Source organism: Lasiodiplodia theobromae, assembly GCF_012971845.1.
Source record: "Lasiodiplodia theobromae strain AM2As chromosome Unknown scaffold_13, whole genome shotgun sequence".
Taxonomy (NCBI): domain Eukaryota; kingdom Fungi; phylum Ascomycota; class Dothideomycetes; order Botryosphaeriales; family Botryosphaeriaceae; genus Lasiodiplodia; species Lasiodiplodia theobromae.
The window spans coordinates 634,905-649,549 of NW_023336333.1; the positions used below are offsets into that span (position 1 = coordinate 634,905).

General features: G+C 56.7%; 3 protein-coding genes across 3 annotated transcripts; 1 reads left to right on the top strand and 2 right to left on the bottom strand.

Annotated features, from left to right (window-relative positions):
* Nucleotides 1–3,056: 3,056 nt before the first annotated feature.
* On the bottom strand, nt 3,057–8,111 carry LTHEOB_4968 (Map kinase kinase kinase; the record flags this gene model as incomplete). The annotated part of the gene is made up of 2 exons (XM_035514060.1): nt 3,057–5,101; nt 5,189–8,111. 2 exons carry the CDS (start codon nt 8,109–8,111, stop codon nt 3,057–3,059), a joined length of 4,968 nt encoding a protein of 1,655 aa, XP_035374410.1.
* A 963-nt stretch (nt 8,112–9,074) lies between these two features.
* LTHEOB_4969 (Vacuolar fusion protein MON1) lies at nt 9,075–11,219 on the top strand (the record flags this gene model as incomplete). Its single annotated transcript, XM_035514061.1, has 4 exons — nt 9,075–9,759; nt 9,815–10,689; nt 10,743–10,924; nt 10,976–11,219. The coding sequence occupies 4 exons, from the start codon at nt 9,075–9,077 to the stop codon at nt 11,217–11,219; spliced, it is 1,986 nt and encodes a 661-aa protein (XP_035374411.1).
* A 129-nt stretch (nt 11,220–11,348) lies between these two features.
* Nucleotides 11,349–13,532, bottom strand: LTHEOB_4970 (uncharacterized protein; the record flags this gene model as incomplete). The annotated part of the gene is made up of 1 exon (XM_035514063.1): nt 11,349–13,532. One exon carries the CDS (start codon nt 13,530–13,532, stop codon nt 11,349–11,351), a length of 2,184 nt encoding a protein of 727 aa, XP_035374412.1.
* Nucleotides 13,533–14,645: the final 1,113 nt, after the last annotated feature.

Consider the following 14,645-nt stretch of genomic DNA (forward strand, 5'->3'; position numbering starts at 1 on the left):
AAGCACTGTGATACATGACCCTCGAGGATAACCTCGGCCGAAGCTAAACATGACAAGATGGTCCAACATTGTTCCAATTTGCTTGGTCCTCCAACTATCAAGAAGCTCTTGAATGATGATATCAAGGGTAAGGTCACTCTCCTTCTCGCGCAGAAGCTAGCGAGCGTGATAGACCCAGCGTTCGTCTTGCTTGCTGACGTCAATAGCAGTGATAAAGAACAAGACGCCCATATGCTCATCAATCTCGATATCTACTTCTCTGCAGCATGAGAGCATGAGAGCACATAGGTCCATTCATTGACAAAGTCATGGACGTTCTCGCCATCGAACTCGATGCCATGGATGAAGTGCCTGAAGAGTTCTGGCTGGTCTTCGTTGCTGTAGAGATTGACGAGGAACTCGAAGTGCTCCTGTGCCGTCCTTGGAAACAGCTCGAGGAGCCGATGCGGAATTTAGCTTTCGATGATCATGCGCGCTTTGGCGTCCTTGGGCTGCCAGTAATCATATTCGTCGAGAGCCGTAAAGTAGTCCCTGCGGTTGGCCTCCGAGACGGTACCGTCCGTACAATTGATCAAGGTTTGTGCCTTGACGATGATAGAACGATGGGGTAGGCTAATTACCCGGTGGATTGGAGCTGGAAGAGTGACTGATTGGCGAATGCGGTGGGTTCAATATACTACAATATAAGTCCTCTACAAGCAAACCGAGCTACGCCTAATCGACTAAACTAAGAAGATAGCAAAGAAATCTCTAAAGCCTTAGGCAATAAGGCCTGGCTACCAGAGTATTTTAAAAACGCCTTCTAGCTCCTAGATTTTCTGCCGCCGTTTTCTACAGTACAGGATTTGTTATCCGTCCGTGGGAGTACTTCACATAACGCATCTGATGCGCCGATACCCATCTCCGCAGACACCATGAAGAAGCAGTATTGGCACTAAGATCTGGTATCTCAACATTTCCCTAATCTGATAAGGGAGCTCTGTTTGAAGAGAACGGTGTTCAAATCCAATGATGGACTTTTCTTTTCCGCTTGCACCCACAGGTCCAGGCCCACGCCTCCAAATGGCTCAGCTGGTCCCCTCTCGCATATGCAACCAGCCGGATGTTACATTACAAAACTCTGGGTTCGGAGTGTGCAACGTGGTTGCCACCTACCGCCAGGGTTACACAAGTGGCGGTATGGGCCTGGACTTCTGGACCCGAGTACATCAGCCACACCATGCACAATCTATGAAGCGCCTTGTTTCTGAAATTTCCACCAAGTCAGGGGATAGATGCATCCCGCCTCTTCCGCATGGCGTACACTACGAGCAGTCCAAATTAATGAGTGATCTGTCAGCCAACTTCTGCACCTCTTGTTTCTTGGAAATCTTGTTGATCAAAAATATGGTGGCTGGGGTTGAAACAGTTGGCAGCCCTCAATTGGTGGCTTGCTTTTCCTCAACATCGGCCATCCCGAGATTCTCCACTTACTTGCCTTAAGCGTTGTCCTATGCTTTGGGCGCCAATACTGACTGCATAAGATTGAAGTTAATGGTGACAATCCGGCAGCGAGAGCAACTGTGTATGTTTGCACGTATCTTCTCAATCAAGATTCAACGCATCAAGCGAATAGTGGACCACCATTTGCTCTCATCCTTCGTGAATGCACCCTATTCAGTGCAATTGAAGGAAACGAGAAGAAATGTCTATAATGTGTCACCATAAAATTGGTCATATCCAATCCAAACTTTAGCAAGCATGATACGTAGCAGCAGCAGACCCCTCGCTGAACACAACACGTCGTTATACGAATGTTCGTAAAGCTTTTGATAGAAAAATATAAAACAATCTCAAAAATACGGACTATTCTCGCAAGTTGGGAGAGATACGCGAGACTCCACTTCCACGTAGATCCCTCAGCGTCGGGCCGTGTCAAGCGGGCATCACAGCATCGCTCGGTAAGCCCAGATCAATAACAACCGTACAGACCACGAAAAACCCAGCTGCCCGCCGGCAGGATGGCCATGATTCTCCCTTTGTTGACTCCTGAGCACAAATATTCCTTCACGATAAGCATTGACCGGCGCATTGCGCACGCAGTTCTCTTTGTGAAACCTAAAAGCTTCCCTGATATTACGTCCACTATCCACTCGCGACAGTGTCATCTCCTATCCATCTACGGTAGTCTCATCACCGCGCGCCCCCTCTCCTAACGCTTCCTCCTATCTCCCTCCCCTGCCAAAGAACCAAAGATATTTTGCCCCTAACCCCTTTCCTCATTCTAAACCTCATCCCTGCTAAAGCATGCGAAAATCACCGTCTCCACCTCTGTTCTCCACTAATACCGGAAATAATAGTCGCGGCCGTATCGACAAACCGAAGAAGGGTCAAATAGACTAGGGGAAAAAAGGACTAGTACATGGTATGTGCTTGTGCTCATCTAGCATCCAACCGCAAAGTACCAAGATGCTCAAGAACGTAGTTGGTGGAGACGAACGCAGAGAACGAACAGAGCAAAGGACTGACCACCATCGATTATGGAAGCGCTACTGAAAAAAAAAACTAAAAGAAAAGCGCAGGGGAGCAGTGACAACGCACGCGAAAGCAAAGCAGGCAACAAGGGAAAGGACAAAGAAAATTCGGACTGAAGTGTCAATATTGCTATAAACCAAAAACCATAAAAAACAAAAAAGAGGACAAAGCACGCCTTCCCTTGACGCCGCGCTGCTTCTGGGTATTTTTTGTTGGAAAAACGAGTTGCCGCAACAAAATCCAAGAAAAAGTTGAAGCATGCGCAAACAAACTCGGGGCTAACAACAACAACTCACTCTTTCTAACCTGTATATATGACCATCCGCAACCGAGAACGCATATATCCTGTTTTTTCTTTTCCAAATATGAGCATCCCTTACCCCACTCCCAAAAATCCACAGTAAACCATCCTCCTCATCCAACAAAAGATGAAGATATTAATAAATGAAAATAATCCGTAAGGACTGACGTAGCAGTAGATAAGAATGGAACAAAAATCCGTGGAGGGATAGACACGGGGCCAGATATTGATAGGAAAAAACCTAATGATGGTCAAAGGCACCTCTAATCTTGCCGTACAGCTCCGTATCCAAGAAGTTGTAGTTCGGATCGAAGAAGCAGAAGGGTGCGCGCAGCAGGGTATCGGCCGTGGGGCGGTCGGCCGGGTCGATCGTGAAGCAGTCGTACATGAAGGAGATGGCGGCGGGGCTGATGTTCTGCGAGACGTCGTCAGGAATGGGGGGAGCCTGGTTGAGCGAGCCGAGCTTGTAGATGGCGCCGATGGCTTCCTCCTTGGACCAGGGACGGCGACCGGCGAACATCTCAAGCACCACGCAACCCAGCGACCAAATGTCGACCTTGGCACTGTAGCCCTGTCCCTGGCTGCGGATGACCTCGGGCGCCATCCAGAAAACGGAGCCTTGCATGCTGTTGGTGATGTCGTTGCCGTAGATGTTGTCCGACTTCTTGGAAATACCAAAATCCGAGATCTTGCAAGTACCGTCGAGGTCGAGCAAGATGTTGTCGGCCTTGAGATCGCGGTGGAGGATGCCCTCGCGGTGAAGGTAAGCAAGACCGCTGAGCGTCTGGCGCGTGAGTGAGGAAACGACTGCCTCCTCGAACTTGCCGTGTTTGCGCAGGCAGCTGCCGATACTGCCACCAGGAATATATTCCAGGAAGATAGAAATTGAAGTCTCTTGGCGCTCGCAACCCAGGTACTGCACGATGTTCGGGTGATCCAAATGCTGCATCGTGTCGATCTCGACATCCAGCGCCTTCACCAGCTCCTTCATCCTCTCCTTGTCCTCATTGGGCTTAACCTCGACTTGCTTGACAGCAATCAGCTCACCAGTGGTCATGTTCATACCGAGGTACACCTTGCCAAATGTTCCCTTGCCAATCAGTTGACCCTTCATCCATTTGAAGGTTGGCTGGCGCGATGGATGACTCATGGGGTTCATGGGAAGCGTATCTTGAATGGTGTCGAGAGTGATCATGCGACTTCCACGAGGCGGCCTGACTTGCTCAATTCTGGCGCCAAACATCTTGGTGCTCTTCCTGCGGACAATGTCGCCTGACTTGAGCGTGTTGACACGCGACGGTGCCGCTCGCTTTTCCATGGACTGGTACTGAGACTTGACGGTTTCACGGATAGACTTGGTGCGTCCGAGACCTCCGGCCTTCCTCATATTCCTCTGGGCCATTGACATGACAGTGTCGCCGCGCTGCAAGCTCGTGACGTGCTCAGGACGCAAGGTACCTTCGTCTTCAGGAGCAGACATTGGGGTAGTTACACGGCTCGGTTCTTGAGATGCTGCTACAAGTCCTCTCTTCTCCTCTGACGAGGGTGATGCGGGTGAACCAGGAATTTCTTCGTCCAGAATTGGCTGATCAAGGTTGACGTTCGGGAAGAAATCGTCGAGGTGTTCCACGAGGGCCTCTGGGGGAGGACGGTTGGCCCAAATATCGCTGGCGAAAGACTCCCGCCTGTTGCCACCGAAAGCTCGGCCCTCCTCAGGAGAATCGAGAGAATACGGCCCCGAACCGCTGTTGTGAGGGATGAATCTTTCAATGCTCCGACTCCTGTCCTTGATGTCCTCGTGATCGCTATGCGTTCTTTCTGGTGACTGAATGCGTACTTTGGATGGAGTCCTGATTGCCAGGGCGGGGCGCTCCGTTGCTTCGCCAATCGGAGTTTGCGAAGCGCTTGGTGTCGAGCGCGGCGGGGTCTTGCTCGCAAGCGGCATCGCGAAAAGGCCATCGTCCGAATCGTCATCTGAATCGTCAGTGGCAACAGCGGGTGAGTGAGAAAATTCGACAGGATTCTCTTTGAAGTCCAGGTTCGGGCCGTAGGAGCGCGTCGACATCATTCGGTGAAGTTCGCTTTCGTTCGGATGGGCGGTATTCGGGCTCACGTCCGGTGAGTGGCTCGACGACGAGTCATCCAACTGCTTGAGTTTTGATACGGCGGCATTCTGGGGCGTCTCTAACGATAACGACGGCTTCTCTGGGGACAGGCGGTCTTGGGCGGCTTGTACATAGTCAGGAATCACGAATGGAACTTTGCCTTTGCTCATTGTAATGTCGCCTGGACTGCGAGGGGACCCACCTGGACTTCCACTACGAGGCGCAGTATGACTAAAATCCACCATTGCCATAGATCTCGGAGGCTTACCATCTTTGTCTGTGGGCGTAAGGAAAGAAGGAGACGCGCCGAGGGTAGGACTAGGCTTGATAGGGGTTGCTCGGCGCGATGGTGCGCCAACCGTACTACCAATCTTGCCAATTCCCAGAAGCGCAGAACCAATGCCCATCGAAACAAGAGGGGTCTCCGGGATTGCTAATCGGCGAGAGTGTTTGTCGGCGTCAGAGTCGCCAGAGCTCCTCTTGCTTGACGATTCGTCTTCTGGCCACGAGTCTCGTCCCTTGGCTTCTCGCTTGCTGAGCGAGTTCGCCTTGATTAGCGTCTCGGTCTCAACCTTCGGTGCAGGAGGAGGCTCCCTAAGCGGCACAAGCTGCTTGGGTCTGCCACGCTCGAAATTATCCGGTCTCCTGCCGTCTTCGTACGGAGAATCGCGGCGTTCGTCGAAATCGATCACACCCTCCCGCCTGTAGCCCAACGCGCTCGGCGGGTCGATCGGCGAGGCTTCCTTGGCAAGCTGCTTTCTCCTCCTTTCCAGATACTCCTTTTGCTTCCTCTCCGTCTCGCGCCGATGCGCCTCAGCTGCAGCCTCGAGGATATTCCGTCGTTCTTGTTCGGAGAGTTGATGATTGGCAGAATCCCATTGAGGATCCGATTTGGGCACCACTGGTGGAGCCTCTTCATTCTTGGGGAGATGGGGTAGGTGCTTGTTGCTCGGCCAATGACCAGGAACCAGCGTTGAATCACTGGACCTTGGTGACTCCGCATGGTTTCCTGCCATACTGAGCCGTGCCAGAGTATCCGGAGCAATTGATTTTCCAGTGAGCGACATGCGGCCGTAAGGTGAGGTACCAGGCATCCCGAGCCCAAGGCCGGATGGACCAGCCGGGGGGAGTGGCACGTTGACGTAGACCTTGAGGTTTCCTGAACCGTCGGCGATCTTGCGTGCTTGCATGAGTAGAGAATCTGAAAGAGCTTCGTCAACTTCGGTTTGGCCAGGCGACGTCAGGTGAAGAGTGATGTCTTTGTCATTTTGCAGGGAGAGGTTCCAGCAAATGTGTTCCCGCAACCTGGCAGCGGAATCGATGCCTGTGACATCGACAAGCCTATAGTTCCAGCCATCCGGAGTAACAAAGAAGAATTTCCTAGGCTCCGAAGAATTATTGGTGTGAGCTCGAGGGCGGGTGGTGTGGTTTGAATCGGGATCATTCTGTGCGGACCTTCTGGATGGTGGGCGTTCGTTCAACGACGTTTCGCTGGAATTTAAGCTCGTTCCCTTGTAGGGCGCGTTTGGCGGCATATGGCGCATGGGGCTGGTGGGGGACTCGATGCTGGACTCGTCTGGCGATGGGTGGTTCTCGTCCCTCCTCTTCTTTCCTGGTAAGCGCAAGTTGGAGAGGAAGCTTTTATGCTCCCTGGCACTCCTTTCAGGATCCTGGCTGTAATGACGACCTGTGGCATCGACAGGGCGGGTGCCTTCGATGCCGTTGCGCCTCCCGTCTAGTTTCCCCGAAGGTGGACCTGATCCTGAATTTGAACCATACGCGGCAAGGGTCGAAACAGTTGACTCGGAAGAGTTGGCTCTGTCATGGCCGCCGTAATATCTACTTTTCAGCGCTGCCTGATTCACGGCGAGATTTGCGGTTCCTAGACCTGGACTGTGCTGAGGGCTTGCGGACCTTGGGCCGAAATCACCGGATGTGTTCGGGCTGTGTCTTTTAGATGACGTGCCATCTCCCAACTGTCTCAAAATCTTCTCCGTGTACACACTGCGGTTCGTCGTTTCTGACACGTGATCGGGCTGACTCAGTGACGGGACCGTGAAATTGCGCTGGGCCGAGAAGCGTCTCGGATTGCTTGTCGCAGGAGAATGAAACCCACCTGCTTGCCCGTGCTTTCCGGGACTCTCCACGTCGACGCCGGCCGTCGAGGGGTTTGAACGGTCGAATTCAGCCTGGTTAAGGTTGGGGGAGTTCTCCATGGTGCCTTCTGTTCCAGCGGACGCGGTGGTCTGGCCGAACGTCCTTGAGGTACGCCTGTGTGGGAGTCTTGCGCTCGTCGGGTGGCCTCCATTGTCCACAATGCTCCTAACAAGGCGACGTAACCGCTTGCCTTCGTCACGGTCCCGAGACAACTCCCAGTTGGTCCCACTCGCCTTGCTAATTTCAGCCAGCTTCGGAAAGATTGTTTGATGCATCATAGCCACGTTGCCTTTGTTTCCGTGCCCTCTGCCCAAATCCAGAAATGCAGACCCATGCAGATCCAGCTGCTTGAATGTCTCCTGCCAGTCGTTGGAGAAACCATTTGTGGCAAGCCAGATGAGCACGCGATCCAAAGGCCATTGCCAAGCAGGGTCGGACGGAGAAAGAGGTACTTCGGCCGCATTCCCTTCGCCGTGCAGCGACTGACGGCTAACAGGTGGCTGGTGGTATTGCCCATTTTGGTAGTTTGCACTGCTGAGCTCCTCGGGCGGCGTGTGGAGGGCGGTGCTCGAAGTGCCTCTCGAGCTATTGTCCGTCGACTGGGCCAGATCCTGTTGATATGGATAGTAGTAGTTGTTGGAGTAGTCGGACTGCGTGTGGAGCGGCGGGATGCCAACGCCTGGGCCAAAAGATTCACCGAAGGGGATGTATGTCGCCGATGTCAATGGCTGTCCCTCTGGGGGAAGCTGATTGCTCAGATAATTTGCTTGTTGCTGTTGCTGATGGTACGTATTGTAGACATTTGGGTTATATGTAGGGTGTGGTGCCGAGCTGTTCGGTGGTGGGAGGTAATTCGACCTGTTCCAATATGTGGCTGGCGGGCCTCCCGGCGGCGGACCTGGCAGAGAGTAGCCCCCATGAGCACCGCTCGTCGCGGGACGCGGCGGCGGCGGTGGTAATGTCATGCCATGGGAGGTGGATGGCTGGCCAGGCGGTGGGGGAGGCGGTATGTATTGCTGCCGTGAGCTGTGCATGGCTGGAGAAGTGTCGTGTCGAGGAGGACGGTTGGGCGCCGGAGCGCTTGCGGCGAGGCTCAGAGAACAAGCAGCTGTGCGCGCTGCAAGCAATGGGCCCTGCCAACGTCTTCCAAGTGCTCTTTGTGCGCGCGGGACTTCGGAGAGCGCGCAAACTCAGCGGCGCGGTCGCGCTTGCAATTGAATCGTCTTATTATGTATCTGGTGCGTCTAGCTCATGAACCGGTCATGAGAAAAGTCGTCGCTCGTAAAGGCTCCTATAGGGGGAAGGAGCACCTTTTCCGGACGAAGGCCGCAGCATCGAGGTGCGTCGATCCAAGCGCCGTATTTCCGAGTCGCGGGCGACAGGGCAGGCACTTTGGGCTGGGGGTTGGGAGGCGCAGGTGTTGACCTGGCGGGCGACAGCTCAGCCGGCGCGCATGTGACGTCGAACTCGAGCGGCGCAATTCGGTCGAGAGAGGGGCGGGGGCGGTCGCCTTGCGGGTTGGGGGCTTCGCGGTCGCAGTCGCGGGCTGGCGGGCTTGGTGTCTGGGAGCCGTGGGCGCGGTCGGGGGTTTCGCTGTTGTGCGGCGCCTGATACGAGGCCTCAGGCTTGGGCGGGCTTGAGGGGCGGAGATGAGGGTCGCTTTAGCACAGGCAGCCGGCGAACGAGGGCGTGGGGCGGTCGCCAGCGAGAGGCGCGAGGGAGAGCCTGGAGCTCGACGAAGACGGCTTGCGCGAATAATTGTCGGGCTCGGGGTGGTCAGACGTGCCAGCGAGTGTACATCGATCGCTGCCCCCCAGCTGAAGCAGAGACGCGCGCTGCGGAAGGCCGTCTTGGCACTAACGGGATGCCGACGCCTTACTCGCGCCCCAGCGTCACTCACTGCCAACCCCCAGACCTCTCCCTCCCGCGACGCGCGACGACCCCACGAATGCCCGACTGACTGCCCGCCTGCAGTCCGACGTCGCCCGCGCCCGTCCATGGCTGAGCCGCCGCCGCCTGCAGCGCCCGCCGAGCCGCAGCCCGCGCCTGCAGAGCCCGACAGCGACTGCGCGCGCCCAAGCTCGAGCCACGGCGAGCCCGAGGCCACCACCGCTGTGAAAGACTTTGACCCCGCCGCTCCCGACGACCCTGTTCCCCAGGAAGACGCGTCGCAGGGTCCGTCGCGCGAGGGCACGCCGCCGCCGCTGCCGCCGCGCCCGCGCAATCTCACGGCGAAGGCGTCGACCGACTCGTTCCGCTTCAGCGCCAGCGCCAACGGCTCGCCCCGGCCCACGCTGCAGTCCAAGGCCACCACCGCCCTGTCCATCCATGATGTGCAGTCATACAGCGAAACGCTGCGTGATGTCATAGCCTCGCCTGCCTCGCGCCACTTCAGCTTCTCCAGCGGCGCACGCCCTGGGCCCAGCACCAGCGGCAGCGAGACGGGCGATGCCACGAGCGTGAAGAGCTATGTCCCGACCCTCGAGGCCGGCGCGGATGTAGAGAGCATACTCGGAGAGGTCATGTCCGAGCAGGAAAGTTCGGTGTGGAGGTCGCTGGGCGGTGACTTTCCCAATGTAGACAATGAGGCGGCGCTGTTTCCGGAGAACCCTTCATTCAGGCGGGCCTTCGAGCGCGAGTTTGATGAGCTGGAGGAATTCAAGGCAGACGGTTCCAACGAAGGTCAGGCGGTCCTCCCGCTCCAGAAGATGCTCGCTGATGGTCGTGCTGCGTGTAGAAACTTTAACGTATCAATGGAGATCCAAATTGAAGCACTTCCTGATTCTGTCCTCGGCCGGAAAGCCCATATACAGCCGCCACGGTGACGACCAGCTCATTGCAAACACAATCGGCGTCGTGCAGACCATCATCTCCTTCTACCAAGATGCCGATAACGTGCTCAAGGGATTCACTGCTGGCGATGCGCGTTTCGTCGTCCTGTCCAAGGGCCCACTGAATCTGGTTGCCATCAGCAAGCTTGGTGAAAGTGAAGGACAGCTGCGCACGCAGCTGGAGTCGTTGTATATGCAGATCCTCTCAACGCTCACCCTGCCAAGTATGGAACGCATGTTTCGTGCCAGGGCATCCACCGACCTGCGCAGGCCGTTGCAAGGCACGGAAACGCTCCTGTCGGCCCTCGCCGACGGCTTCACACGAGGCTCGCCGTCAACCCTCCTGTCTGCACTTGAATGCTTGCGTCTGAGAAAATCACACCGCAAAGTAATTGACAACACGCTGCTGCAAACGCGCGCCCCCAACCTTCTGTACGGACTGCTCGTCGCAGCCGGGCGCCTCGTCAGTGTGGTGCGACCGAAAAAGCACTCTCTTCATCCCGGTGATCTCCAGCTCATCTTCAATATGCTTTTCGAGGCAGGTAGCGTGAAGGCTGCGGGTGGAGAGAACTGGATCCCCCTGTGTCTTCCGGGGTTTAACAACACCGGATACCTCTACATGTATGTCAGCTTTATAAACGTCAACGAAAGCAACCTGGACCGCACTGCCGAGCGACCCTTGTCTTCGTCTGGACAGGAAGATGAGGTTGCAATACTTCTCATTAGCGCAAACAAAGAGAGCTTCTTCGAGTTGAGGGAGATGCGGGACCAACTAGTCAGCGTACGTTAATGCGCACCAACGTAAGCATGAAATCTAGCTAACACTCCGCGCAGCAACTCGAGAAGAATGGCGGCCTCCAGTCCATCCGGACAGCCGTCAATCGCGGCCGATTCTCGTGTACAGATATCGTACCGGGCACAGTACTCCGGCATTTCATCTACAAGTCCCGTGGCAACGTACAGTTCACTATGCCATCGTATGAACCTTACTTTACCACAGCCCTGGACCGCCGCCTGTAAGTCGTTGCGTTGCTCTTGGACGGCATAGCCTAACACAGGTCATCTAGTCTCATTAGCCTCTATGCACAACTTCACTCACATCTGCACACTCGGCCCACCCACCTCAAGATTCACCATGGTACAAGCACACATCACATCAGCCTCGCGTGGACGACGCCACTCTTCGAACTGTACGCCATTGCGCCTGGAACAACATCTCGCGCAGCATTAGCACAGGCCGCCAATAAGGTCATACAGTGGGTAAAGCGAGAAGAAGAACGCGTCTTCATCATTGGTGGCGCGGTATTTTGAGAAGATATAATATACTAAGCAACAATGAATGATTTCATCCAAGCCTCCGTGGGTTGATGCAGGTAACGAACAGAATTTCTATCTCTTTGGTTTTTGAACACAATTCACAACTTTTCCATTCACCCGGCCCTATAGCAATCTTACCTCGTTCAATGGTCCGTAATCCACCCATCGGTCGTCGACAATCTCGGTCTCGATATCCTTGGCGTAGTCGTTATCCTGGGGAATCGGCGTGCCGGAAGATGTTGGCGGCGTCAATGGCGAGGTGTCTTGGGTCGAGTAGACCGACGAGCCCTGTGACGGAATGATCCTGTCGTGTCTCTTTCCCGGCTCTACTAGCATGGCCCGGCCTCTGGCCGTGATCTCGTGCGCAGCAGCAAGCTGCGCGGGAGTAGGCTTCGGAGTAAGGCTCCTCGGTGAAGGGGAGCGGATGACCGGCACTCCGTCTCCTGCACTACCACTCGGCCCACCATCCACTTCCCTCACAGATGCACCCGACTCCACGTCTTTGGCCACTGCCTCGCTTGCCACCTCCTTACTCAACTCCGCTCCCGCCTTTGCTTCTGCCGGGTCCGCCGCCTGCTCCCTCTTGACCTCCTCGACCCAAATCTCCGTTCTCTTCGCCTGCTCCCCATCCGCCGCAGCGGACCGCGAAGACCGCCCCTCCTCCTCCTCCGCGCGGTCGCTAGCCACCACGATCTTCCTCCGGTTCTCCACGACCCTCCTTATAGCGTCCGCATCCTGCCTCCTCGTCCCGGTCTGCTTCCCAATCGTCTGCACCACCCTCCCCGTCCCCTTCTCCACCCACTCGATCTCTCCGTCCGCCCCCTCAACGTGCTCGAACTCCGGGATCGAAAATTCGCCGAGCAGGTAGTTCTCGCTCGGCGGCAGCTCGGGCAGCGTCGGCGCCCTGCTGCCCGCCGCCGAGTCGGCCGCGCCGCTCGCATTGCTCCTCGTCCGCTTGATCCGCAGCGACAGCCGGCTCCAGCTGCTGCGCGAGCGGCTGCTCTCGGCGCTGGACGAAGCGGCGGCGGCCGGCGCCGTCTCGGCCTGGGGGTGATGCTCGTCGCTGTCGGTGTCGGGCAGCAGCAGCGTCGGGCCCGACAGGCCGGGGCTCGTCGCGCCGGCGGAGGTGGAAGTGGAAGGCTCGATGCCAATGCCGATGCCGCCGCCGCCGCTGGGGCTGCTGCTCAGCAAGCCGTGCGTCTCGATGCCGGAGACGGACAGGTCGAAGCCGGACTCGGAGGACGGCGTGCGCGAGGGGCGGCGGAGGGCTGTTGTGGAGGCGTTCGGGTGGGCGTTGTTGGCGATGCTGGTGCTGTGGTTGTTGCTGCCGCCGCCTTTGCTGCCGCCGCTGGCTATGGACAGGAACGGCCTGTACTTGATGAGCTTCGCCGGCGTGGCGAGCAGGGCGCTGGCGCTTTCGGACTTGCTGCGGGGGCGGCCGCTGGTGGTGCTGCTGCTGTTGTTGTTGGCGTTGCTGCTGCTTCCGTTGTTGTTGCTGCTCTCCCCGTTGCTGCTGCCACCAAGGAACAGCTTGGCGTCTAGCGAGGAGCTGCGCTTGAGGCGGTGGATTTTGATGCGGCGGGCCAGCGAGTCGGCGGCGTTGGAGACGCTGCTGCTCTTCTTGCGCGCGGGAGTTCCGTCGTTCAGCGCGACTGCTGTTGTGCCGCCGGCGTCGGCGGCGATGCTGTTCGTGAAGACGCCGTCAAGCGTATTGGGCCGCTGCTGCCTGTCTTCGCCGCCATCCTCCGCACTTCCCGTAGGCGTCATGGCGAGCGCCGAACTGCCCAACCCTAGGCCCCGCCCCTTCCCGCCCATGAGCCCGTGAAGCGTCGTCGACGTCTTGCGCCGACGGAACCCCTTGTGCGGCCCGCACGCGTCGGGATTCGCAACGGCTCCGTCCGTGACATCCGTGTTTGAGAACGAGATGTGGCTGTTGTTGTTGTTATTCTTGTCCGTGGAAGCCGAAGCAGCGCTGCTCCCCCAGCTGCCCCTCCAGCTGCTCTTCCTCCCGCCGCCGTGTCCGCGGCCGTGCATGGCGTTGCTCCTGCTCAAGCGGCCGCTCGCCGAGCTGGCCGGCCTGCTGTTGCCGCGGCTGGCGTCTTCGTCCTGGCGAGTATCATCCGCACTGCCCGCGCTGAACCTCTTCCTCGCCTTCTGCCACGTCGACTGCCCGCTCCCCTTGCTCGCCCCGAAGCGGTCGCTGAAGATCTTCCCCAGACTCCCGGCCGACGCTGTCCGCTTGACCGTCCGGGCAAACCCACCAACCTCGGCCCCGGCCGTCGCAGAGTTGGAAATGTCTTCAGTCATCAGCGGCAAGTTCGTCGTTGAGGCGTTGTTCGAAGAATGCGAAGCAGAGGTGGCGGGAGGAGTAATAGGATTAACAGGAACGCTGTCCTTTCTCCACGGCAACCTGCTCCCATTGCCGCTCTTGTTGCCGCCATTGGTGCTGCTCATCTTGAACGTCGGGCTGTCAGGGCTCGTGACACCGGGCAGCGCGGTGCTGCTCTTGCGGCGAGAGTTCCCATCTGTGGTTGCCGTTTCCGAAGAAGCGAATGGGTTGGTGAGGCGGAAGCGGGAGAAGAGGTGGTTCGATGATGACGGAGATGATGCAGAGCCAGGGGATTTGGTCGTGGGGCTGATTGGTGAATCTGCCATTTTTGTTTCTTTTTTTTTCCTCTTCACAATTCTGCAGAAGAAGGTCGTATAGGGTGCCAATTGATAAGGCAGAGGGTTGGTCGGTGCGACGTGCAGTAAGTATGCGATGGTATCCTTGCTCTTGCTTTACTCTTCCCCGATGTCCGAGCGGAGAATGCTTCGATCTCCCTACCGAAGCTACAAGCTGCAGCCTTGTCGATCCTGTCAGAAGAGGAGCAAAATCCAAATCCTGATACGTAGAAAGCTAGAGTCTGACAGTGTGGCGTCCGTCCACCCAGAAGGATGGCGTCGGGGTCGGTTAAAAGGCGAATGCACACTCTCTTTCAGGCGTCTTCCTGTCAGGCCGGGCGGGGTACCGATGATTATACGCGTCTGCAGGCCCTGGGGATTTTACCAAATGCAGTGCAATCCAATAGCACCTGGTCGTCTTTGCTGTCTGTACTCCGCTACTCCGCCACGCCAACTCCACTCGTATTGCGCGTAGCACCTCGGACCCCTGTCACGTCCTCCCTCACGTCAGATCGTCAGACTTGCGAACGAGGAACACCGCATCATCAAGCATCGTCATCGCCACGAAAAAAAGAAGAAAAACGTACTCACCTCTCAGCCCCGGCAATCCCACAATTCCCCTTCGATCCCGAAACCTCCTGTCTCTCTTCCACACCACTCGTTTGAATGGTCGCCCCGAATCTTTCTGCACCACGATAACCCCTCACGCAGCCAACCACGTGGTTTTCCCCAACGCCTGCACAGTTCCCCTTTCGC